Source organism: Equus asinus, chromosome 2 (assembly GCF_041296235.1).
Source record: "Equus asinus isolate D_3611 breed Donkey chromosome 2, EquAss-T2T_v2, whole genome shotgun sequence".
Lineage (NCBI taxonomy): Eukaryota > Metazoa > Chordata > Mammalia > Perissodactyla > Equidae > Equus > Equus asinus.
In genome coordinates, this window is record NC_091791.1 from 26,920,953 (window position 1) to 26,948,705 (window position 27,753).

Genomic DNA, 27,753 nt, shown 5'->3' on the forward strand with positions numbered 1-27,753 from the left:
GTTTTTGTTTTTGGGTTTTTTTTGCTGAGGAAGATTCTCTCTGAGCTAACATCTGTGCCAATCTTCCTCTATTTTGTATGTGGGTTGCTGCCACAGCATGGCTGATGAGGGTGTAGATGCATGCTCAGGATCTGAACCTGCGAACTCAGGCCACCAAGGCAGAGTGTGCCAAACTTAACCACCATGCCACAGGAATGACTCTAAAGAAGAATTAATACCAAGAATTAATCTTTCTTAAACTCTTCCCAAAAAATGAAGAGAAGGGAACAGTTCCAAACTCATTTTACAAAGCCAGCATTACACTGATACCAAGGCCAGACAAGGATACTACAAGAAAAGAAAATTACAGGCCAATATCCCTAATGAACATAGACGCAAAAATCTTCAACAAAATATTAGCAAACACATTCAACAGCACATTAAAAGGATCATACAGCATGATCAAGTGGGATTTATCCCTGGGATGCAAGGATGGTTCAACATATGCAACATCAATAAATGTAATATACCATATTAACAAAATGAAGGATAATAATCACATAATCATCTCAATAGATGCATAAAAAGCATTTGAGAAAAATCAACATCCTTTCATGATAAACACTCTCAACAAATTAGGTATAGATGGAATGTGGCTCAACATAATAAAGGCCATATATGACAAGCCCACAGCTAGCATCATACACAATAGTGAAAAGCTGAAAGCACCTCCTCTAAGATCAGGAACAAGACAAGGGTGCCTACTCTCACGACTTCTATTCAACAAAGTACTGGAAGTCCTAGCCAGAGCACTTAGGCAAGAAAAATAAAGAAAAGGCATCCAAATAAGAAAGGAAGAAGTAAAACTGTCTCTGTTTTCAGATGACATGGTCTTATATACAGAAAACTCTAAAGACTCCACCAAAAGACTGTTAGAATTGATGAACAAATTCAGTAAAGTTGCAGGATACAAAATCAACACACAAAAGTCAGGTGTGTTTCTATGCATTAACAACAAACTATCCAAAAAAGAAATGAAGAAAACAAATCAATTTATAATAGCATCAAAAAGAATAAAATATCCTTAAGGATAAATTTAACCAAGGAGATAAAAGATTTGCACACTGAAAACTAAAAAACACTGAGGAAAGAAATTGAAGAAGATAAAAATAAATGCAAAGAATATCCCATGTTCATGGGTTGAAAGAATTAATATTGTTAAAATGTCCCTACCTTCCAAAGCAATCTACAGATTCAGTGCAATCCCTATCAAAATTCTAATGGCATTTTTCACAAAAATGGGGGGGAAAATCTCAGAAATTGTATGGAATCACAAAAGACCCTAAATAGCAATCTTGAGCAAGAAGAGCAAAGCTGGAGGCATCACACTTCCTGATTTCAAACTATATTACAAAGCTATACTAATCAAAAAAGTATGGCATTGTTGCACATGGATTGGAAGAATAAACATAGTTAAAATGTCCATACTACCCAAAGCAATATACAGATTCAATGCTATCCCAATCAGAATCCCAAGAACATTCTTCACAGAAATTCAACAAACAATCCTAAAATTCATATGGGGGAACAAAAGACCACGAATTGCTAAAGCAATCTTGAGCAAGAAAAACAAAGCCGGCGGAATCACAATCCCCGATTTCAAAACATACTACAAAGCTACAGTGATCAAAACAGCATGGTACTGGTACAAAAACAGGTCCACGGATCAATGGAACAGAATTGAAAGCCCAGAGATAAAACCACACATCTATGGACAGCTAATCTTCGACAAAGGAGCAGAGGGCCTACAATGGAGAAAAGAAAGTCTCTTCAACAAATGGTGCTGGGAAAACTGGACAGCCACATGCAAAAGATTGAAAATCGACCATTCTTTTTCACCACACACCAAAATAAACTCAAAATGGATCAAAGACCTAAAGATTAGGCCTGAGACAATAAGTCTTTTGGAAGAGAATATAGGCAGTACACTCTTTGACATCAGTTTCAAAAGAATCTTTTCGGACACTGTAACTCCTCAGTTGAGGGAAAGAATAGAAAGAATAAACAAATGGGACTTCATCAGACTAAAGAGCTTCTTCAAGGCAAGGGAAAACAGAATTGAAACAAAAAAACAGCTCCCTAATTGGGAAAAAATATTTACAAGCCACTTATCCGACAAAGGGTTAATCTCCATAATATACAAAGAACTCACACTGCTTAACAACAAAAAAACAAACAACCCGATCAAAAAATGGGCAGAGGACATGAACAGACATTTCTCAAAAGAAGATATGAATATGGCCAATAGACACATGAAAAGATGTTCACCATCGCTAATCATCAGGGAAATGCAAATCAAAACTACACTAAGATATCACCTTACCCCCGTTAGATTGGCAAAAACATCCAAAACCAAGAACGACAAATGTTGGAGAGGTTGTGGAGAAAGAGGAACCCTCATACACTGTTGGTGGGAATGCAAACTGGTACAGCCACTATGGAAAACAGTATGGAGATTTCTCAAAAAGTTAAAAATAGAAATACCCTATGACCCAGCCATCCCATTACTGGGTATCTATCCTAAGAACCTGATATCAGATATCTCAAGAGTCCGTTGCACCCCTATGTTCATCGCAGCATTATTTACAATAGCCAAGACGTGGAACCAGCCTACATGCCCAGAAACTGATGATTGGATAAAGAAGATGTGGTATATATACACAATGGAATACTACTCAGCCATAAAAAAAGACGAAATTGGCCCATTCACAACAATGTGGATGGACCTCGAGGGCATTATGTTAAGCGAAATAAGTCAGTCAGAGAAAGACGAACTCTATATGACTCCACTCATAGGTGGAAATTAGTATATTGAGAAGGAGATCTGATCGGTGGTTACCAGGGAAAAGGGGGGGGGGGGAGGGCACGGAGGGGGAAGTGGTGTACCCACAACATGACTAACAAAAATGTACAACTGAAATTTCACAAGCTTGTAATCCATCATAACATTAATTAAAAAAAAAAAAAAAGTATGGCATTGGCATAAAAATAGACATATAGATCAATGGATTAGAATAGACAGACAAGAAATAAACCCATGCATATATGGTCAACAAATTTTCAACAAAGTGCCAAGAATACACAATGAGGAAAAGATAGTCTTTTCAACAAATGGTCCTGGGAAAACTGGATATCCACATGCAAAAGAGTTAAACTGGACCCTTACGTCACACCATATACAAAAATCAACTCAAAATGAATTTAAGATCTAAACATAAGACATGAAACCATAAAATTCCTAGAAGAAAACATAGGGGGAAAGCTCCTTGACATTGATCTTGGTAATGATTTTTTGTTTTGACACCTAAAGCACACATAACAAAAGAAAAAGTAAACAAGTGGAACTACATCAAACTAAAAAGTTTCTGCACAGCAAAGGAAACAATCAGCAAAATGAAAGGCAATCTGTAGAAGGGGAGAAAATATTTGCAAACCATACATCTGATAAGGGGTTAATATCCCAAATATATAAGGAACTTTTACAACTCAATAGCAAAATAATAATAATAATGACTCAAAAAATGGGCAAAGGACCTGAATAGTCATTTTTCCAAAGAAGACATACAAAGGCCAATAGGTACATGAAAAGGTGCTCAACATCGCTAACCCTCAGGGAGTGCAAATCAAAACCACAAGAGAGACCACCTCACACCCGTCAGATGGCTATTATCGAAAAGACAAGAGATAACAAATATTGACAAAGATGTAGAGAAAAAAGAACTCTTGTACACCGTTGGTGGGAATGTAAATTGAAACAGCCATTTTGGAAAACAGTATGGAAGGTCCTCAAAAAATTAAAAATAGAATTACCATATGATCCAGCAGTCCCACTTTGGGGTATATACCCAAAGGAAACGAAATCACTACCTTGAAGAGATATCTGCACCCCCATGTTTATTGTAGCATTATTCCAAATAGCCAAGATATGAAAACAACCTAAGTGTTGACAGATGAATGGATAAAGAAAATGTGGTATACACACACACACACACACACACACACACACACACACACACATGCTCAATGGAATATTATTCAGCCATAAAAAAGGAGGAAATCTTGCTATTTGGGACAATGTGCATGAACCTAGAGGACATTATACTAAATGAAGTAAGCCACAGAAAGACAAATACTGTATGGTATCACTTATATGTGGAATCTAAAAAGAAAACAACAACAAAGTCAAACTCATAGAAACAGAGAGTAGACTGGTGGTTGCCAGCAGCTGAGGAGTGAAGGAAATGGGGAGAGGTTGGCCAAAAAGTACCAACTTTCAGTTATAAGATAAATAAGTTCTGAGGATCTAATGTACAGCATGGTGAGTACAGTTGATAATACCATATGGTGTACTTGAAAGTTGCTAAGAGAGCAGATCTTAAAAGTTCTCACCAAAAAAAAAGTAACTATGTGAGGTGATGGATGTGTTAATTAACTCGATTGTGGGAATCACTTCATAATATATCCATATATCAAACCATGACATCGTATACTTTAAATATATTACAATTTTATTTGTCAATTATACCACAATAAAGCTGGGAAAAGAAAAGAAAGAGTTTCCTGCCGACAACTGGAGTTGGGGGCTGGGGATAGGATCTGTTGCCTCAGGCAGGGACGGGCACTCTATTGGGTTCAAGCTCTGCCTTTGTCCCTGGAAGCTGGAGGACAGTCCAGGGCTCTCAGAGGCAGGAAGAGCCCTGGCTGGTCCTCCTGGAATCAGAATGGAAGGCGTCACTCACCCCAGTCTGTATCTTGAGAGTGAGGGTCAAGAACGGGTGTCAACCTAATGTCGATTCAGAGGCCCCATTAAGAAGCCCAGAAAGGGCCTGGAACAGGACTCGGAGGTACAGACTTTCATAATCCTAGGACAACCTGGCTCTCAGTTTCTCCTCTGTAACGTGGGGCTAAGAATCCTTGTGATGGGAATCGAATGAGATCTTCGAGGAGAAAGCAAGAGGGAACTGTTTAAGTGCTATACAAACACAAGGGACACAGCCCTGTGAAAAGTTTCAGAGCCCTGGGGCCAAGACAGCTTTTTTCTCTCCTCTCTTCCCCTTTCCCACCTGCTGCTTCATTTCTCAGGCCATTTTTCCACATTCTGTCTTACTATATGGCCATCCATCCAGTCCATCCTGCTTTCCCCTCCCTTGACAGTTTAATAAGTTAATAAGTCCTGAGCCCCAAGGTGAGGGTCTGGGGCTTTGATCTCAACTCTGGGAAAACCAGAGCAGCCTTGGCCTGTCTTGGCTGATTTATGGCCACCTTTCATGGTTTGTGTGCATATGCCGGGGGAACTGGCACCCATGGGGAGCGAGGAGCCACTGAGAAAGCCTGGCTGGGTTGGGACTGAAGGCCCTGGTTCAGAAGCTGACAGAAGCCAGATGCACATCACACCAGAGAAGCCAGGGCCCTGCCTCTGCCCACCCAGGAGCCACATGTGACGGGCAAAGGGGACATTCATTATTGATGGTGTCCCAGGGGGTAGGGATGGAGCCAAGAGCTCAGGGCCAGCCCTGCCCTGCTCACCTGCCTCTCCTCCTGACTCTAAGACCTCGAGGCCTTGGGTGGGACATAGCTCTCACAGAAACACCCACACATCAGTTCACACCAAGAGGCCCACCCTCCCAGTGTATTCAGGCTCTTCCAAGCCAAGCCACCTGGGTGCCTCACTGACCACTGCCCAGAAGTCGGAATCCTCAGGGATGCATCAGCACAAGCAGCTCCTGTGCATCCCCTCCCCACCTGCAATCTTCAAGTCCACCTTCTAAAGCATCTCCCAAATTAATCCACTGACCTCGCGGCTCACTGCCCTCCCCTGCTGGAAGCCACACCTCTCCTCCCCTGGAGGACTGCAGCAGCCTCCTGCCCCTCCTCTGCCCCTCTCTTGCCCCAGAGATTTCTAAGGCATCTAAACGATCTTGTCACTCTTCTGTTTAAAGCCCTCCGGTAGTTCCCCTTGGAACAGCACACATCATCAGCAGCACAATACATCATCCTGCAAGGGCAGAGCCTTGAGACCTCATTACCACCTGGGCCAATCCAGGTGTATGACGTTGGCCAAGTCACTTCCCAACTCTAGGGTTGAGAAAGGAGGTAGGACAAAACGATCTCTATGGTATATTTGGGTTCCAGTGTTGGAAGTCAGCGCCACCAGGCCTTCCACCAGCCTCATGCACATGCCTGACCACCTGCCAGTCCTCTCCCCTCAGGAAGAATGTGCTCAAAGGAGCATTTGCTGGGGAGATCAGAGAAAGAAACAAAAAGAAAGCAGACACGGAGGAGGAGAAGGGCTCCCAGACCCTTCTGCCAATATGGACTGATGTCTGAACTGGATGAGGCTGGGCCGCGAGCACCTCAAGGGCAGAGACAACGCCCAGTACTCACCTCTCAGTCCCCTATACCCAGCCCAGTGCACAGAGGGCACCGACACGTGAAACAAATCAGCTGGAGCATCCTTGCAGCTTCACTCTACTCTGATCAGGGTAAAGCACCTCCTCCCCTCACTCTCAGGGGCACCTGGACACCCCCATTTGGACACACACATCTAGACTGGCCCATCCCCTAGAGGAGGTCAGCCTTTCAGCAGATGCCAGACAGAGGCTGGGGCAAGCCAAGGGGGAAAGAAGGTGGCAGCCAGGAGCACGTGGAACTGCCACCACCCTAATCATAAGACAGCACATTCCCCTGGCAACGTTCTCCCTTTTCCGTCCCCACGCCAAACTCTGGAGCCGCCAGGATGGCATCCTGGGGGCAGGAGAGGCAAGGAAAGCCGTCCAGGTAAGCCACCAGACATATTTCCTCTTTCTCTCCCTTCATCCCAAGACAGGCCCTCTCTCCTCCTCCTGCCTCGCCCCTGCACCGACAGCCCTTGTGACCAGCAACTTGCTTCCATGGACAGAGAGGGAAAGGAGCAGCCACTGAATGATTTTCTGCTGAAAGTTCCTTGGCTTAGAGGGCTGAGATGACATTGGCCTAGACTTCACGGTTCCTGACTAAAACTCCAGAGTATTTTCCAAAGGCCTTCCTCCCTGCCAGGTCCTAAATTCTAATTTTTGTCCCCTAGCTCCATTCAACTGTCAAAAACTGTGCTCAACATCTTAACTCAGCCCCTCCATACTTAGCAGCAGCAGCGAGCCAACCCTCAGTGCTGTCTTCAAGCCCAGGGGCTTGTGTGAGGCCCCCTACCAACAACGCTTCACTGCCGCCCTCCACACCCAGCTCAATGCTCTCAATTGGGGGTGGTATTGCCCCCTCTGGGGTGCTTTTAAAAATATAAGAGAGCTATTGTTTTTTAATGTCATAATATGACATTAAGGTGGCCAGTGGCATTTAATAGGCAGGGGTCAGGGATGCTAAATGAATAGTTCCACGCCCAACATGCCAGGAGCACCCATACTGGGAACGTGAGGCCGACGTCCCTAGAGAAACCTTCTCGGACGCCCAAGACCAGGTCAAGATCCCCCGTTCCAGCTCCCTAGGCTTCTCTTTCACAGCCCTTACTAAATGTAACTGCTTGGATAAACAACTGAAGAAAGAGTTGACAGAGCAGTCGAAGAAGTGCCCCAGCCTCAAGGAGGTGGAGCAGAATTCTCCACCCCCCGTGTGGGCTGCGCACAGCGACTTTCTTCCAAAGAGCACAATACGGAAAAGGGAGAAAAGTGTAACTTTAAGTTTTTAACGGAGAAACCTGACAAGCACTCCCTCAGCCAAGTGATCAAGGTCAACATCAACAGTGGTAAGCCAGGTTGAGAGCACGCACCATCGTTATGATGAGATGAAAATGGCACTTCACCTCTATGGTCTTTCTCTCCAAAACCTATGACCACAGCCTAATCAAGAGAAGAACGTCAGATGAACGCCAATAGAGGGACAGTCTACAGAAGACCTCACCAGTCATGGTCAAAACAGTCAAGGCCATCAAAAACAAGCAAAGTGTGAGAAACTGTCACAATCAAGAGGAGCCTAAGAAAACGTGACAACTAAATATATAATGTAGTAACTAAAAATATAATGTGGGATCCTGGTATAGAAAAAGAACATTAAGGAAAACTGAGGAAATCTGAATAAAATATGGGCTTTAGTTAATAACAATGTATTGATATTTGTTCATTAATTATCACAAATGTTCCATATTAACGTAAGATGTTAATAACGGAGGAAACTGGCTATAGAATACTAGGAAACTCTCCGTACTGTTTTGCAATAATTCTGTAAATCTAAAACTGTTCTGCATAAAAAAGTATTTCTTAAAAAAAAAAAAAAAGAATGATAGCTCCCAAGTCAAAAAGATCTCGGCTAGAATCCCAGCTCCACCTCAGGCCAGACATGTGACCTTGGACAAGTTGCTTACCCTCTCCAAGCCTCAGTTTATTCACCCATAAATGGGGTTAATAATTGTACTTACTCCACGTGGTTGTTTTAAAGATTAAATGAGATATTAAGTGTAAAGAGCTTAGCATGGGCTTCTTCACATCGCATGTTAGCAACTGTCATCATATTCTGACTCATTTTTGTTCATTTGTCCTTTTTGTCCCCATCTGCCTCCCCCACTGGAGGGAAAGCTCCATGGCAGCGAGCCCTCGTCTGTTTGGTATACCACTGTATCCTCATGCCTAGGAGAGCATCTGGCCCATCGCTGATGCTTAGTATGTGTTTGTTAAACAACAGAATGAGCCCTCTGCCTCAGAGCAGCCCTGGAACCCCCACTCCACCCTTCAGTCCCAGAGCACAGCGCAGAGCCCCACCTACACTCAGGACTGCAGCGAGAGCAGAGAAAGCCAAGGCCTCCCACCTGCTCACAGTGACTCCCGTCCCATCCCTCCGCCCCCTCTCCTAGCCATTCTTCTCTCTCCGCTCCCCCCCCACAGGCGTCAGCACCTGCTCATTTCCCCGAAGCAGCAGGATCTGGGTAATGACCTCTGATAAGCATCTTTTAATAAACCCTGTAGCTGGATCTGTCATCCAGAAGATATTCTCCCCTCTTCTCACTCCCACCCCCATCTCCTCCCACTTCCTGAGCTGGCCCATTAATGCCTCTGGTCTCACCAGGCAGGCCCTCAGGCCCTTAGGGCCTCTGGACTGTGGCTTTCTGGGGAAGGACCAACAGACAGCCCAGGCTATTCCGTAAGCCTGACCCTCCCCACACGCCTGAGGTCTCGGCAGCCTGCCCTGCCTGTGCCACCCAGCCTGACTGCTGGCCAGTCCACTTCCCTCCATCCCTCAGGCAGGTTTCCCAGGCGTTACCAAGGAGACCACTTGCATCCTGCCCGGGGTTGCCAAAGCAACCAGCTCAGTGAAAAGCAGCCCCTCAGCCTCTGGCCCCTGGGTGTACAGGACCAGGAATGAGAGAGTCACAGACCAACAGGAAATAGGCCCAGGCAGCTGGCACACTGGGGTGGAGGCCTCCCCTGGGCAGTGCCCAGCTCTGCCCTCCTTCCTCCTCCCTCTTGCTCCTTCTGTTACTGCTGTTGTCCATCCTGCCTCCATCTTGGGCTCTGTGATTTAGAGCCAATGCCTCAATGTGCACATCTTGGAGGTGGGCACATGCCATCCCAGAGGGTCGGTGAAAGGAAGCCCCAACATGTAGAAATTCCCTCCAAAACCAATTTTCTCCCTTGTGGGCTTTGGTGTCCTGGGTAGAAATCCCAACTTGGCCATTTTCTAGGTCAGTGTTTCTAGGCAGCATTCTTAGTCTCAATTTTCTCACCTTGTTAAATGGGAACAATAATGCCAACCTCACTTTTATTAAGAAAGTAAAGGAATTAACCTACATTGATGCACCTAGCACAGTGCCTAGCATCAAGGCACTTCTTAAAAATCCTTTTTTTTTAAATTCTGATGAGCAATTGCCCTTCTGACCATAGCCATTGGTCAGAAATGCTTCCAGAATAACCCATGGGAATCCTAGATGAGGTCGTCAGCATGGCTGTGCACCCGGCCCTTTCAGCCTGGCCTAGGACAGAAGCTCTGCAGCTGCCATTAACCTCCCAGCAGTTCCAGATGCTTCCTTCCCTCCTCCCCACAGCGGTATTCTGCTGCTGCTGCTGTTTGAATGACGTCACTACACTCCTCTGCTCAAAAGCTGTCCTCCCACTGCGTACAGGACCAAGTCTAAGGCGCCTCCCACCAGCAAGGTTCGAGAGTTCCAGCTGCTTCACATTCTCACCAGCACTAGGTATTATCGGTCTTTTTAATTCCAGCTATTCCCGGGAAAGTAGAGTGGTGTTTCATTGTGGTTTTAATTTGCACTTCTCTAATAACTAATGGCATTGAAAATTTTTCTATCTGCTTGTTTTCCACTCATATATTTTGTGTGTTGAAATATTTGTTCAAATCTTCCACTCATTGAAAAAATCAAGCTGTCTTCTTAAAAGTAATAATAGAAAAATAAAGTATTCATCCTGACATCCAAGATCCAAGATCCAAGATTTTCTCACCCCTGCAAGATCGGGTGCCAACCTACCTTCAAAGATTGACGTGTTTGTTCAGCTCCCCACCGGGAGCCCCCCAATCCCAGGCAGGAGGGACTGCCCCGGCCCCTGCACACACCTTGCATCTTCCTGCCTCCGTGCTTTTGCTGCTGCAGCCTCACGGAGATGCCCTTGAAGCTCCATTCCAAGTCTTCTCCACCCAACTCCAGGCTCCCCTCCTCTGAGAAGCCCAATCTCACCAACTCCAACAGCATCAGAGTAGGTCTGTTCTGAGGTCCCACAGCCTGGAAGTTCTCAGACCTGATATACCCATCAGAACGACCTGGGGATCTTATCAAACATGATTCATTGGGGTTTGGGGGCCCCGTCCCCCCAAGATATTCTGAGACAGTAGGTCTGGCCTGGGGGCTGGGAACCTGCATTTTAGACGTGCTTCCAGCTGATGCAGGCAGTAGAAAAGGCTCGCTTTGAGAAATAGTGGCCCAAGGGAACTGAAAGTTCCCTTGAAAGTGATAACTGGCTGATGAGTCTCCATGGCTAAGAACCCTGCAGGGGAGCTGTAAGGGACAGGGGGCTGGGAAGGGACATCAAGAGCCCCTTGTACACCCTCTTTCTCTCCTCTGGGGCTCTGTCCAGAGCCCAGGAGATTGCTCCCCAGTTTCTTTCCCACAATGGAAGACAGAACCCAATGAAGCCAAATTCTATGGGGACATGAGAGTATAGTGGTCATGACAGTTTGAATCCCAGCTCCATGAGTTATTAACTTGTGGTATGGGATAAGTTACTTAACCTCTCTGAGTTTCTCTTTCCCCATCTATACAATGGTGACAACAATACCCGCCCCCCCCCTCCAGTAGGTTGTCAGGAGGATATTAATGGAAATAATCTACATGGAAGTACTTAGCACATGGTAACCACCCAACACACGGTAGCTATTAGAAAGATTATTGCTATGATTGATAATACAGGGTTCAAAGGTCATACTGAACTAAAAACCAACATGGTGTGCGAGATAGATGCTCAGAGTTGAAAACGGAGGCTGTCTTAGCCTAGCCTCTCTGAAGTCTTGGGGTGGCAGAGGAGGCCACCAGCACCCACCCCACCCCACCCCACCCCACTCCGTCAGGTCTGTCTGCTGCATTGCTGGGGGCGGAGAGCTAGATGAGCTCACCTAACGTGCAAGCATCATGACAACCAAGGAAGGAGCCCAGACATGGGCTGCGGGAATATCTGTGGGTTGGCTAAAGAACGGAGGCCTTGAATATCCGATTATGGCGGTCTCAGTCATAACATGGAATGCCATTGATAGGGGAGGGGCATGATGAAAGGATCGCTCTGGCAGCATCAAAGAAGGAACCAGAGGTAGAGAAGCTAGTTAGGAAGGCAGCTATTGCAGTATCTAGAATGTGGACTCAGGGAAGAAGCAGCGAGAATATGAAAGGTAGGACCTTGTCCTCGGAGGACGGATCCCACACCCTCACCCTCAGAGAGCAGAGAGGAAGTTCAGGGTCTGCAGACAAGTTCCCACGGCTCACTCTGGCCCACCTCAAAGAATCAAGGCACCTGGGCCGACCTAGGAAGCTCCTCCCTCGGCCGGCCAGGAGCCTCAGCCGTCATGGAAAAGAAACTCTGAAAACAACAGGTGTCTGGCTGGCGTCACACCCAGTCAAAGCTGGAGGGGGACAATCTCCCTGCGGCTGTCACAGCCAGTGGCTTTGTGAAATATCCAATTCAAGAGGTACCAGCTTTTAAAAGATGGAGGGTTTACTCCTAGGTATTTACCCCAAAGAACTAAAAACAGGTGTTCAAACAAAAGCTTATACACAAATCTTCAGAGCAGCAAAATTTACAATAACTAAAAGGTGGAAACAACCCAAATGTCCATCAACTGACAAGCAGATAAACAAAATGTGGCATATCTATACGACAGAATATTTTTCAGCCACAAAAATGAAAGAAGATACATGTTACATCATAGATGAACCTGGAAAACACTATGCTAAGTGAAAGAAGCCAGGCACAAAAGGACAAATATAGTATGAGTCCATTTATATGAAATGTCCAAAATAGGCAAATCCATAGAGACAGAAAGAAGATTAGTGGTTGCCAGGGATTCAGCAGAGAGGGTAATGGGGAGTGACCGCTTAATGGGTACAGGCTTTCCTTTTGGGGTAATGTAAATGTTCTGGAACTAGATAGAGGTGGTGGTTGCACAATGCTGTAAATGTATTAAATGCCACTGAATTGTACACTTTAAAATGTTAAAATGGTGCATTTTATGTTATGTGAATTTTACTGCAATTAAAAAAAAGATGGGAGGTGGCCCATCCAATCCCGATCTATGGGTGACCCCTGGGGCTGGGAGCCCTCCCCAAAGGCTTTCCTAACTACGTTTCCATCACCACTTAGCATCAAGCAGGCAGGCACTCAGAAAGAGCTGGGGAAGGAGGAAGATCTTTATTCTCTGTATTGGGATCCATGAAGCAAGAATTCCCTGCCGCAGTCACCCTGTGCCCGCTACCGAGAATATATACGCCCACTTGCTCATTCCCACCTGCAAGACTTTGCTGTATGTCCCTTCCTCGACTCTCCTCCCTACACCCTAGGACTCCCACTGCACCCCTTGCTATCTATCCAATTTCTGCAGTTTCCTCCATGTCCAGCTCAAATCCTTCATTGACTCCCCTCTGCCCACATACATCTGGGATTTCAATGGTCCAACCAAGCACTCGCTCTATTTCCTCCCTTAGCCTTGCCTTTCCAAGTAGATCTTCAGCCTGTGAGTGTACAGGGATGTCAGAAGCCCTCACCTCTGAGCCAGGAACATAGCAGCTCCTCGTAACTGTCTATTGGTCCTAAGCCCAGAGCTATACCCTAGACCTCTCCCCTGGACACTCCTAAACCAACCCTGTTCAGACCCCAGTGGGAACCGCCAGCAGTGGAGTGAGGCCAGTGTGTCTTCAGGAAGAAGACCAAAGTCTACCACCCGCCAGGTGATGGATGAGCTTCATTTCATGTCAGCCTGACAGCCAGACCAATCTTAGATCTCCAATGAGTCCCAGGGCCACTATTACACCAGGCTCCTTCCAGTTGTTTTAATTAAAATGGTGAGAAATCAATAGAGATTACAATTATAGAGAAAAGACGGTCCCTGCCCCCAGCAAATTTCTGGATGGACACTGATAAGAATTAGAGCTGAATTCTGGGTGAGTACAGAAGCAGTCCCAGCAGAATTCTGGGTGGACAGTCTTAGAATCACAGTCAGTCAGTATCAAGGTCAACACCAATACAATTGGAATGGAATTCTGGATAACCACTGATGTATCAGAGAAGACTCCTAGGTCAATGCTGATACAGTTAGAAGGGAATTTGGAGTGAACACTAAAACAATCACAGAATAAAGCTGATGGCTCTTTAGGATGAGAAGTCAGGTTGAGAAGGAGGATCAGCGGACCCTGGATGAAGGATGGAGGGCACCCATACATGGTCTTCATGGGCACGCTGTAATCCTTCATCTCAGGCTTGAAAGGAGCAGAATCAAAATTCTCACAGCCACCTCCAGTAGGTGTGTGGGTAGTGTCAGGCGAGAATAAACTCTAGTGAATCAAGCCTGAAGGGAGATGGGCAGGGGAGGGGGACGGCCGGGTGAAGAACTTCACCATTCACTCCCACAAAAGAAGAACTGATTCCTGCAAACCAGAGAGGCAGCATAAGGGGGGTTTCAGGCAGAGGAGGAGGCTGGGGTGGGGGCAGGGAGGAGGGAGGGCCTCAGACCCTCTCCTGCCCACTTCCTCCCTTGTCAAAGACCCCAGCCACAGAGAACTTACATCCTCACCATCCCAATCTTTAAGTCAAAAGAGGTGCAATTATGGAGGCCTTCTTGGGCTTCCCTAGGGTCAAGGATGGAGCAGCGCCTTCTTGGGGCAGTTTGTGAGCATTAATGCACCAAGCTAACTCCCTGGCCCCCAGCTAACCCCTGCGCTGGAAGGACTTAGCCTGGCTTGCCCATCCTCTCTTGACTGACCCACTGAGTGACTGGGCAAATCACTAACCCTTTCCCTCACTCTTCTCACTTGTAAGGGAGGACATTGAACTGGGCGATGTCCACAGCTTCCTCCATCATTAGGAATCTGTTTCCAATGCTCAGAATCAGTCTTTATATATGCTAACACTCACAGATTATTTCTGATTCTATAAAATAATATTTGCTCATTGTAGAAATTTTAGAAAAGAGTGAAATACAAAAAAAAGAAAAGAAAAAGTCTCATGTGTTCCCACTACCCAGAGGAAACCATTGTTAACCTTTTGGAAACTTCTTTCCAGGGTTGTTTGATTTTTTTTTTTTTTGCATTCATATCATTTCATTCTAACAAAACTGGGATCTTACAGTATATAGAGCCTTGTATCCTGCTTTTTTCAACTGTCATTATGCTGCTATGAACATTGTCCCAAGTCACCAAATATTCTTCAAAAATACAACTTTAATGATTGCATAACACTCCACCAAGAGGATACACCACGATTACTGGGCATTTTAGTTGTTTTCCTAGTATAAATAACACTGCTGTGAACATCCTAGCCCACTGCATAAGTATTTGCCTGCATCTCTATTTCCTTGGGATCAGTTCCTTCAGGGGGAATCACAAGGCCAACGAATATGATATTTCTTAAAAAGTACTGCCACATTAATTTCCAGAAAGACACAACAAACCCACTGATTTTCCTGAGCTGAGAGCGAGAACTGAAGTTCTGAAAAAGTTGGAGTTAGAATGAGGGACGATGGTCCCATCTCTCCTCCTCTCTCCCAGTCTCAAAGGTTAACTGTCGAGCGAAAGAGAGGACAGAATTCCAAGTCAGCAGATAGAGATCTGCAGCCTGGCTCTGCCTCGCACTGGCCTTGGGAACTCGAAACCAGCATCAGTTCTCCTCAACTGTAAAGTGGGTATGATCGGCTTCCCTGACTACCCAGAGCAGCTTCCTTGCTCCCAAGAAAAGGTGTTTGTAAAAGTTCTTTGTAAACTTCAGTGCTTTGTCAAAGGGCATTACTATTATCCTTATAACCCCAGGGGGCTGAATCAGCCAGTTGTTCTTTGCGACAGCCTGAGGGCTTCCCTTCCTGGCTCTTAGCTGTCAGAATGCCCAGGACAAGTGCTGGCTGGTTCTGAGGGTGACAGAAAAGCAGCTTCCTGAAGGGAATCAGTGGGGTCTGAGGGTCTGGGAGGACCCAGCTATGTCTTCCAAAGGTCAGAGACAGCACTGGAAGCTGCAGGACTTCGAACTGGGGCTGGGGCCCCCCTGAGGGTGTTGGGTGGGTGGGCAGGCTTAGAGGGCAAAGATCTTCCTGGTAAATGTCCCTCTGTTTCAAGGCTCCCAGCCACTCCTTTCTAGGGTTGGGAATGGACATCTGGCCTTTGGGGAAACCAGAAACCAAGTGATTCAGTGAATGCAAAAAGTCAACAGCTGCAGCGGACTCCAGAAGCCATTGGCTCTGGCCCCTTCTTGCAGGCTGCTATGTGTCAGTGCTGGATCTTTAAGACCTTCCAGTTGGAAATGCAACTAGTGCTTCCAACGTGACCTCTCCAGTCCTGGGCAAATGAAAAAGGAGATGGTGGTGCCTCCCTTGAGAAGCACTGCTGGCAGACATGAGCATCCGGCTACCCTCCGCTACACACCTAGCAACTTCCCTTCCTCACCCCTACACGTTTTCCTAGCATCGTGACCTGAGGGGACTCCAGTGACGTTTCCCGTGTTGGCAGAAAGAACTGCGCAGACCCCACGGTACGCCATTCTCCCCGGTGTTCATCATCACCACCCGTAGCCCCCCACCCCCAGCCCACCTCCATGGTGAGATGTGCATCTTCTGTCTCCAAACGCGCACAACAGGTGGCACCTGCCCATCCTCCCTAACCACACCTCTCCACCTCTCCCTGCCCCTCCACCTGCGCCCCGGTCCTCAGCTGAGCCCGGCCCCGGCCGAGCCTTACCTTTGAGGTTTTGGGGGTGACCCCGCGGCGCCCGGTTCGGATTTCCTCGGGGCAGAGAGGGGATACTGGAGAAGTTGTTACCCATGGCATCCGGCCCCAGAGGGTTCGGCACCGGCGGGGAGCAGGCAAGACTGGGCAGGAGCCGAGGTACTGTGTGCAAGTGTGTGCGCGCGCGCTCGCGCGCCGCGGGGGAGGGCCCTCGTGGGGCTGCGGCCGGGGGCGGGCGGACCGCTCCTCCTCTCCTTCTCTCCGGGCTCCTGCGTCCTCGGCGGGTCCTGCCCGCCGCGGGGGTCCTCGCGCGAGCCGGCTACCTGCCTGCCATTCCCCGCGGCTGGGGCGGGGGCCGCGGGCGGGCCCGGGGGCTGGGGCCGGCGGTGCCCGGAGCTCCCCTCTTCCTCCGGCTGGTGGTGGGCTGCGCGGCGGCTCCGGCGCGCTCCCCTGGGGCCATAGAGTCAGGGCCCGCGACGCGGGCGCTCAGCAGTTCGGCCTGCCCGGTGGCTCGGAGGTCGGCAGCAGGCTCGGTCCCCGCCCGCGGGGACTGCCGCTGCGGCGACGTGCGTGGCGCCCTGCCGCCTGCGGGTGTGCATGGAGCGGGGCTCCGTGGAGCGCGGAGCGGGCTGGGCGCGCCCGCGGTGCTTGGTCTCCCCCGGCCGCCGCGCTCCTGCCCCCGCCGGGTCCCTCCCGCGACCGCCGCCCCCGCCCCTCGCCCGCAGCCGTCGCCAGGATTCCCTGGCTCCGGTTGTTATGGTGACAGCTGCGCCGGTGAATGAGCGTCTTAGTGACACGCGCGCGCCCGCTCAGCCAGATGTGGTCCCGGGGCGCGCCGCGTTCCCGTGGCCACAAGTTCTCGGCGGCGCGGGGGACCGGGGTCCCGGCGGGGGTCAGCTATCAGCCCGAGACTTGGGCTCCACGGGTTGGGCTTGTTGCTCTCATGGACCCTGGGACTTGGTCTTGAAAACCAGAGAAACAGTACAGCAAGAACGTTGGGCTCCCTGGGTGCCAGGGGCGGGCGAGGTAGCTCTAATTTACAATTTCCCTTACAGCAGGTACGTTGTAAAGGCTCAAGAAAAAAATTTAAATGAGTGAATGGATGACTGAATAAACGAAGTGAGATTAGGAGCTCCAGCACTTGATCCTCCGCTCTCGGTGAGCTCTCAAGGGGCACTGGGGCAAGGGCTCAGAACAAGAACCCCAGGCTGTCCAATTCCTGGACACACGGCAGTGGGGGCCTTGGGATGAATACAGACTGGACCTAGGAGACTGGGTCCCTGGCCAAGCTGGGGGAACAGATCTCAGGGACAAACCATCAGAGAACCGCGAACTCTGAACTGAGCAGTTCTGTCAGCTATAAGAGGTGGGGTGAGGGGGTCCTCTGTGGTCTGTAGTAAAGAAGGCTTCCTGGAGGAAGGAGGCTTCGGCAAGTCCCCTGTTCACATGACTCTTCCATCCTGTAGCTCAGCACTGCTACCGGGAAGACTGCAGGAGGGGAAAAGGAGGTCATTCTCCTCCTACTTGGACCTGGGGCATCTCCTCCTCCCAGTCTGTCAGGGGTAGAAGATGCACCGTGGTCCCTCCAGAGAGAGAATCTGCCTTCCTGGTCCTCTAGGTCACCTCTAGCTCCCTGACTGGCTTCAGCAACTCTGATCCAGAGTCCAGGGAGGCTATGGGGTGAAACAGCATCTCATCCATCTTCTTATGGCAGGTTCTTCCCTCAAGTCCCCATGTGCTGGCTCCTCATTATTCAGGCACAGTTCGTGTGTCACCTCCTGACCGCCCCAGCTAAAGAACCTCTCCACTCGCAGTCACCTTCCATACCGTTATTCTGTTTTGTTTTCTGGAATTAGTTTGAAAGTAGCCTTTCCCTCATGTTTATGTTCTGCCTCCTGCAACAAGAATGTAGGTTGGCTCCACTCACCATGATGTCCCCAGCCCCTAGGAGAGTGTCTGGCTCATGACAGACTATCAAAAAATACTTGTGGAATGGATGAATCCCCCTGCCCCCCCAGCAGAACTCAGCTAAGATCCCTGGGAGTAAAGCCTTGGAACCGCCCTTTATTTCCATCCCCTGCCCCCCACCCCCACCCCATTCCAGGCATCACATCCTTAAATGTCTGGGACTCCAGGCGAGCTAGAAATATCCATGACAGCTGCTCTCTGGGGTCTGGAGGGAAAAACAGGCCCCACCCCCACCTCCAGCCTCTTAGATGCCGAGGATCACGTGCCTGGCCAGCTGCAGACTGCACATGGCAGGTCAGAGGTGCTGTCTTCTTTATGGGCGTGTCTTCCCGAGGCTCACTCCCAACGGACGACTCGTGTGTCCGAAATGCATGGACCCCGAATGGCAGCACACTCACACATTTGCACACACCTCTCTCCTTTGTCATACACTCACTTCTACACAAGCTCACACACACACTCACATGCACTCATATGCCCCCTGAAGTCTGTTGGAATGAGGTCACTGTGAGCTGCTGCTGGCTTCACAATAAATCTGAAGGCTCTGTATAGGCGAGCCTGATTCCCCTGGAGTGTGCGTGAATGCAAGGCCCTTGGTAGGATTTGCAGACGGTGGCTTGGGGAAGGCTTGGGGCCCTTCCTAGAGGAGTCACACCCCTCCCTTCCCCAGGGAGCAGGACCTGGAGCATGGGCCAGGGCATGGGGGTGGGGGTGAGGCCCCAAAGGTAGGGGACAGCAGGGATGGCACAGGCCCCATGTGGTCTAAACTTGGGACTGGGGGCAAAGCAGGAGAGAGAGGAGAAGGTCAACGGGAAGGAGGGAAGAGAGGCCCAGAGTCCAGGGCCCGCCTGAGGAGTCCAGAGGCGGCAACGGGCTCTGCAGCTCAGGGCGGCCTGATCCTGGGGCCCCCACAGGAAGGTGAGAGGCCTTAGGGACCAAGGCAGGCAACTGAGGGCAGTACAGAAACTTCCCCTGACCTGAGAGGGTTGAGGAGATAATGGAAGTATCAACAGGGCCAGGATTATGACGAGGCAAGCAAGACACCCCTGGCATAAAATGTAAGGAGATGCTCACTCTCAGAGTCGTGCATGGCCAGCCCTGCACCTGCTCAAGTCTGAGAGTGAGGGCCTCTGAAGTCTTGTACCCAAGGCCACCTCCCTAGCCTGGCCTTAGCCCTTCCAGGGAGCTCTGTACTGTGGGAGGGGGCGCCACTGTCAAGTGTCAACTGGGTGCAAGTCCCTAGCTAGGCAGGGACCTAAAGGAGGGGACGTGGATGCGTGGGACGCAGAGAAGCTGAGAGTGACCCCTCTGAGGGGTGCTGTGCCTCAGAAACCCTCTCTTGGCAGGGGCTGTGGTTAGACCCAGCTCGGAGGATCAAAGGACTCCAGCACCCTCATCCCTGCCTGGACTCTGCACAGAGTCCCCAAGGCCTTCGAGCCATCCTTCACCAAGGCGGCTGCCAGGAGGCAGGGAAGTGCCTGTGTGGCCCCGAGGGCTCTTCTCAGCCTCATCCTGGAAGAGAGGGGGGAGAAGGAACCTGCCAGGGAGATGGGGCTGGATGAAGTTTTGGTGGCTTCAGTGGAAGCTACTCATAAGGTGTTGCTCCAGCACCTGTCACAGTGGCAGCCCCACCTGCCCAGCAGTGTAGATTATGAAGGCCGTGCCCAAGGGGGTGGGTGTCAGTGCATGCGTGTTTGCACGTGTGTACGTGTGTGTCCTTGCATGTGCATGTGCAGGTGCCATGAGTGCTCAAACTAAGACGCAGGAGAGGGAGGGTCCCAGGCAGGGACTCAGGGCAGAACTGGGGCCCCTTCAACAGTAGCTTGGCCCCCACCCTCCCCTTCTCTCTCCCTCCTTTCTCTCCCTTCTGGCTGGCTCCTTTCTCTCTCTCCCTCTTCCTATCTCTCTCCCTCTTCCTCTCTCTCTCCCTCCCTTTGTCTTTCTCTCCTTCTCTCTCCCCTGCTCTGCTTCTCTCCACCCTTGTCACTTTCTCTCCTGGCTGTCTCTCCTCTTTTTGTTCCTAGCCTTGTCTCCTCCTCATGGTTCACCTCTTTCTTTCCCTTCTCTCTCACTCTCCACAGCTCCCAGATCAGTTCAAGTCTTGCAGAGTCTCCATGTTGATAAAATAAAATACTTGTCTGAGAGTCTCCTTTCGTCCTTCCCCGAGCCCCTGGATGCTGAGCCGAGAACCAGCCACAGGGATGGTCCCCCACCAGCCAGGCAGGAGTGGGATTCATCTAGGCCAAGCCGGACTCCCTAAACTTGAGACCACCCTCGTCAATGGCATGACACCTCCCTCCCTGTTGAGAAAATAACCTTAAAATAAGAAACAGCCACAGCCATCCCTAGCTAGGACACAGGGCCACCCTGCCACCCCCGAGGCTCAGCCCATAGTTCCCAGGCCATCAGAAAACCTGCACAGGGTTGTCCTGCCCGAACTGCAGGGGATGGCTGGTCACGTTAGAGAGGGAGATCCCTGAGTGCCTGATACATAACAGATACTCGATAAATATTTATTCAGTGAATCAATGAATGAATAAATCAGTGAATTAACCTATCAATACAGCCACCCAGTCAGCCTGAGAGTCTCGCTCAGACCAGCCCACCTGGCCAGTTCCCTTCTCAATGGTACCTTTCCCGCAAAGTTTTCCCTGAGGCTAGGCCTTCCCTGTGAAGGATGGGAGTCTGTGCTACCCACCTGAGCATGGAAGGTGCACCATAGCTTCCTTGTTCCCAGGTGCTTTGGGATTCAGCTTCACTCATTACCCCAGTGACCATTTATTGAGCACTACCTGTATGCCTGGCACTGTGTGAGGTGCATCCTGGGGGAGCTTGTCCTGTGCTTTTGTGTACTCCAGTCCAGTCTCCCACCTCCCACAACTAAGTGTAGGGCCAAACACACAGTAGTTCTCAGTATTGTCAAGATGTCAGTTCTTCCCAACATGATTTATAGGTTCAATGCATCCCAATAAAAATCCCAGCAAGTTATTTTGTGGATATCAACAAACTTATTTTAATATATGGAGAGGCAAAAGACCCAGAATAGCCAACACAATGTTGAAAGAGAAGAACAAAGTTGGAGGACTAATACTACTCAACTTCAAGACTTACTGCAAAGCTACAGTAATCAAGACAGCACGGTACTGGTGAAAGAACAGACAACTAGATCAATGGAACAGAGCAGGGAGCCCAGAAATGAAGCTACATAAATACAGTCAACTGGTCTTTGATGATGGAGCAAAGGCAATACAGAGAAGCAAAGATAGTCTTCTCAACAAATGATACACAAACAAGTGGACACCCAGATACAAAAAATGAATCTAGACTCAGAACTTTACAAAAATTAACTCAAAATGGATCACAGACCTAAATGTAAAACGCAAAACTATAAAAGTCCTAGAAGATAACATAGGAGAAAACCTAGATGACCTTGCATTTGGCAATGACTTTTTAGATACAACACCAAACGCATGAACTATGAAAGAAAGAATTGATAAGCTGGACTTCGTTACAATTAAATTTTTATGCTCTGCGAAAGATACTGTCAAGAAAATAAGAAAACAAACTACAGAATGGGAGAAAATATATGCAAAGGACATAGCTGATAAAAGACCATTGTTCAAAATATACAAAGAACTCTTAAAACTCAACAATAAGAAAAGAAACAACTCAATTTAAAAAATGAGCCAAAGACCTTAGCAGACATTTAACCAAAGAAGGCAAATAAGCCTATGAAAAGATGCTCTATAACTTACATCATCAGGGTAATGCAAACCAAAACAACGAGATGCACTTGTTAGACTAACCAAAATCCAAAACACTGACAACACTAAATGCTGGTGAGGATGTGGAGCAACAGGAATTCTCTCGTTCATTGCTAATATGAATACAAAATAGCACAGCCACTTTGGAAAACAGTTTGGTGGTTTCTTACAAAACTAAACGTACTCTTACCAAACTATCCATCAGTTGCACTCCTTGGTATTTACCCAAAGGAGCTGAAAACTTATGTCCACACAAAAACCTGCACATGAATGTTTATAAAAACTTTATTCATAATTGCCAAAACTTGGAAGCAACCAAGATGTCCTTCAGTGTGTGAATGGATAAATAAACTGTGGTACACCTGGACAATGGAATACTATTTGGTGCTAAAAAGAAAGGAGCTATTAAGCCATGAAAAGACATGGGGAGACCTTAAATGCATATTACTAAGTGAAAGAAACCAATCTGAAAAGGCTGCTTACGGTGTGATTCCAACTACATGACATTCTGAAAAGGCAAAACTATGGCGACAGTAAAAAGATCAGTGGTTGCCAGGAGTTGGGGGGAGGGAAGGATGGATGGGTGGAGCACAGAGTCTTCTTAGGGTGGTGGAACTCCTCTGTATGACACCGTAATGGTGGATACATGTCACCATACATTTATCCAGCCCATAGAATGCACAATACCAAGAGTGAACCCTAATGTAAACTACGCACTGTGGGCGATAATGATGTGTCAATGTAGGTTCATCACTGTGACAAATGTACCACTCTGGTGGAGGATATTGATAATGGGGAAGACTATACAAGGGGGGGCCAGTGGGTATATGGGAAATCTATATACCTTCCACTCAGTTTTGCTGTGAACCTAAAACTGCTCTCAAGAACAAAGTCTATTTTTTAAAAAAGGATCATCTTTTCTTCCTCCTGGGGTGCACACACACTAAAAACTAATGATTCTCAAACTTAGCATGCGTCAGAATCATCTACGGGGGAGAGGGAGAGATGGTTAATAAAATGCAGATTCTCAGGCCTCACTCCAGGAGATTCTGGTCCAGTAGACTCTAAAGCAGGTCATTAATTGATCACACTTTGGGAAACTGCTCCATATGGACGGTCGTTCTAGTTGAGAGGATGATGTTTAGCGAATGCCTGCAGACTTCTCCAGGGAAAGCTGGACACCACATGGAGCCAGGGCAGTGCAGGCTGCTACCCAACCAGGGCTAGACACGTTGGAAGGTAGGGCAGGGGGTGGCTGGGCAGGGAGGGGAACCCCTGCCCCTCCCTCTGCTCCACAGACAGACTTTCCCCCTGGGAGGCAGCCCCTGGGTCCAGGATCTTCATAGCCCACCAACCCTATCTTTGGAGCCCAAGCCTATCAGGTCAAACATACCAAAATATACTACATCCCACATTAAACATAATTCTCCTGCCTCAAACATTTTGAAAAGATTTTTACAATTTGGCTTTTGGAATCATTGGACTTACAAAGAACTCCTTGAATGTACAATTGGTTTTATTTTTAAGCAATCAGGCATGTGTTCAATTTCTTGCCAAGTGAGAAAAACCTACGATTGTCTTCAACTATAATGAAATATTTATGAGTACTCATTTAACGATTAATGAAGTTGGCACAGCATTAAGTTTTGTAGGCAATGAAGTAAACATTTATTAATTTTGATTTTGAAGTGTTCCTTTCATAGTTTGGAGCCAATATCGTTTTTTTCCAGTCTTAAGCAAACCCTTAGAAAGCCTGTAGATCTAAGTCCTGGGCCTACAGCACCCATGGATAAAATCCAGGCCTGAGGCCAGGCATCCCCAAGTTTGCATCTGAAGATTTTATTTTTTTCCTTTTTCTCCCCAAAGCCCCCCGGTACATAGTTGTGTATTTTTAGTTGTGGGTCCTTCTAGTTGTGACATGTGGGACGTCACCTCAGCATGGCTTGATGAGCAGTGCCATGTCCACACCCAGGATTCGAACCGGTGAAACCCTGGCCCGCTGAAGTGGAGCACACAAACTTAACCACTCGGCCACGGGGCCGGCCCCCCAAGTTTGCATCTAAAAGGACAGGTAGAGGCCCCTGCAAGAAGCAGAAAGGAAAATGCCCGACACCAGAAAGAGGACCATGAGCATCCCTGTCTGGGAAACCTGTGTACTGACTTCAAAGGAGTCCAGCACCCCTTGACCCATCCCAGGGCTGTTTGCTCAGATAATAGTGGCAGGTGATGTTTGCAGAGCATTTAGCCACATGTACCAGGCCGTGGTCTAAGCACTTCATCTGTATTAGTTCATTTAAGCCTGGTAAAAACTCTGTGAGGTGGGTACTATTATCATCGTCATCATCATCATCATTCCCATTTCACAAATGACAATCCCGAGGTTTGGGGAACTAAGACGCTTGCCTAGGAGCTGATAAATGAAGCACTGAGGTGCAGTGTTAGGATGGTCTGAGTCTGAATGCCTACGATATTACACTCGCCCCAGAATGAGCTTCCTTCAAGTGCCCAGCCTGAGGAAGACATCTGCTGTGGGGAAGGTGTCCTCACTGAGTTCTTGAACCAGCTCCCTCCTGCCTGAGAGACCCTTACGACTCCCAGGGGCCTTGTCTCAGCAATCTGGAAGTTAGCCAGGGAGCACATGGCCACTAACGAACACGAAACAGATTTAAAATAGCAAACCTGAAATCAAAGAAAAATACTCAAAGTGGTGGTAATACCCCAGCATCCTTCTTCTCTCCTAGATGTTTTAAATGACTTTTACTTGGCAGGAAAGCCTTTCTAAGAAAGTTACAAAGACCAGAGAATCGTAAAGGAAAAGTATGATAAATGTGACTACATAAAAATTTAAAACTCCTGCAATGGCAAAAGTTGAAAGACAAATAGGAGTCAGGAGGCACATCTCCAATAAGCCCACAGCCTTCAATCGCTTCAAATACCCTGCATTCCTAGACTCAGAATAGGAAACAGACATTCCTCCATTACTGCTGGCAGTGTGACATCTCACTTCTATCCACCTTTCCCAAAAGAGGTCCCAGAGGCTCTAGCTTCTTCCAACCTTCACCCAAAGGCGCCTCACGGGGGGCCTCTCTTCCCAGTGAGGGTAACTTGTGGAAAGTCTGCTTTCACCAGAGTGAGCAACCCTGTGTGTCCCACCATCTCTCTCCCACCCGCCGCCCCCCAGTTTCTGTCTCCAGCCACCACTAGGCAGCACTAGAACTCCATTTAGAATTCCCTTTGTCTCTGGCAAACCTTTTGGGGGGGACCCTCAAGTCAACCAAAACACCTTAAAAATGTTTACAGGTTGCTCTTTTCCTCCTTCAAAACAAAAAGAGCTTTTTGGGGGGAAAATATATATATCCTTATAGCTTCCATTAGCTACTTCATTGTAGAGAAAATATTTCAGTGAGGAATTAGCCCTACTCTTTAGCGGCTAGGATATTACCCCCTGGGTACATTTGCTGCACTGAGGACATGTCCTCATCTTTCCTACTGAGGTTCTCCTCTCCGGAGGAGCCCTCCCTGTCACAGTGGCTAGACCAAAGAAAAGGTCACTCCCACCAACGGAGACTGTCTCCCAGGACTGAGGGAGAATCTCCCCAAACTTAAGCCTCTTCGGAGTACCCCAGTTCACACTGAGATGCCCCGTTGGCTGCATCTGGGACCTGATGTGGGCATCTGTGTATGCCCCGCATTAGCACAGCACCTGGCATTCTGCAGATGCCCGGTGAACATCTGTTGCTACGTGGCCAGAGTCTGAGGGTCTGTGGCCAATAACAAGGGCACTTCCTAGCTTGACCCTCTGAGCACTTGATTACCCTCAGAGCTGGGACTCGCCACTCCCAGCCCCTCAAACACCTCTACGATTACTCAACCACACTAGGCAGTCCCAGAAGTCTCGTGAGTTTGTGTGCTCAGGCACGGGGAAAAGTGGGGCCCTGGGGTCATTCTGACTTTGGTGTTTGTGGAGTAGAAGTGGAATCCATTAAATCCAGCTGGATGGGTGCCCCTCTCCCAGAGTAACCCACCTGTTTTTGCCCCCAAGTCTCTGCATTTGACCCCATAGTTAGCGTCTGATGCCAGCCCCAGCAGGATCTCCACGCCAGAAAACCAGCCCCCTCCGCAGGGTCTGGAAACAACTTCATTTCAGTTGCATCAGAAAATCCATGTTTATAGCTTGTTAGTCATGTAAAAAAAAAAGAGAGAGAGAAAGATGATAATATTTTAAAACCAGGCTTACCTGTTTCTTCTTCTGAGAAAAGGAGTTAGAAACGTACTGTGAACCAAAGAAATTTTTCCGCATTCTGTAACCTGTGGGGTAAAAACCAAAAATTAAAGTGTGGAAGAATGTTCAGGTTTGAACCTGGTTATTTTATTTTGTGTCAGTCATATATTTTAATCCTATTTCTTAAAAGTAATGTTTATCTATTTACTTATGGAAACATATTTTAAAAATCTATATAGTCCCACTGCCCAGATAACCTCTGTTGATCTTTTTTTTTTTTTGAGGAAGATTAGCCCTGAGCTAACATCTACTGCCAATCCTCCTCTTTTTGCTGAGGAAGACTGGCCCTGAGCTAACATACGTGCCCATCTTCCTCTACATTATATGTGGGACGCCTGCCACAGCATGGTGTGCCAAGCGGTGCCATGTCTGCAACCGGGATCCCAACCAGCAAACCCGGGCCGCCGAAGCGGAACGTGCAAACTTAACCGCTGCGCCACCAGGCCAGCCCTGTTGATCTTTTAAAAATAAAATTCATCTGTACTCATTGTTTGAAAAGTCAAACAACAGAGAAAAGTATAAACTGGAGAGAAAATAAAAGTCCCCCCTCCTTGACAACCCAAGGGTAATAACTATCTGTGTTTCCTATGTAACCTTCCAGCAAAAAGTGTATGCACAATACCAACATTTTTACATATTTATAACATTTTTACCTAGAAGGGATTACACCATGCACAGTATACTAAATTGCTTCTTTTAACTTATCAGAATCTATTAGAGGTTTTTTCATATGAACACATAGTTTGCTTCATTCTTTCAATGGCTGCACAGATCCCATTTTATGGCTGTGCCATAATTTATTTAAGCAGTCCTCTGTTGATAAAATTTAGGTTGTTTACAGTTTTATTGCCATGAAAACAAAGCTATAATGAACATCCTCATTTGTTTGTGTTGGCTTCTGCAAATCTACCCATCGGGCAAATTCAGAGCTATGTAATTGTTAGATCAAAGAGCATGTGTATTGAAATTTTTCCTTTAAACATATTGCCAAATTGTTCTCGAAAAACAGTACAAATTTGTATTCCAACCACTGATGTATGAAAGTGTTTCCCTAAGCCCTCATCAACAGTGGGTATTAGCAATTTGTTAGTTTCTAACAATTTGGTGATTTTAAAAAGGCAACCAGGGGCCGGCCCAGGGGTGCAGCAGTTAAGTGTGCACGTTCCGCTTTGGCGGCCCAGGGTTCGCCAGTTTGGATGCCGGGGTTCGCCGGTTTGGACATGGCACCGCTTGGCAAGCCGTGCTGTGGTAGGCATCCCACATATAACATAGAGGAAGATGGGCACGGATGTTAGCTC

The 27,753-nt window shown here is 47.8% G+C and overlaps 1 protein-coding gene and 1 long non-coding RNA gene across 2 annotated transcripts in view; one reads left to right on the plus strand and one right to left on the minus strand.

The window, feature by feature from the left end:
• The window catches only part of NEURL1 (neuralized E3 ubiquitin protein ligase 1), an 85,411-nt gene extending 68,284 nt beyond the window's left edge, over window positions 1-17,127 (minus strand). The window contains exon 1 of the mRNA XM_014829110.3: window positions 16,454-17,127. Within this exon, the coding sequence (XP_014684596.1) occupies window positions 16,454-16,538 (85 nt within the window). The 5' untranslated portion in view covers window positions 16,539-17,127. The remainder of the gene's footprint in view (window positions 1-16,453) is intronic.
• On the plus strand, window positions 16,034-20,774 carry LOC139040097 (uncharacterized). Its single transcript, XR_011493992.1, has 3 exons — window positions 16,034-16,247; window positions 17,497-17,599; window positions 19,756-20,774. It is a non-coding gene; the product is annotated as an uncharacterized lncRNA (long non-coding RNA).
• The last annotated feature ends 6,979 nt before the right edge of the window (window positions 20,775-27,753 follow it).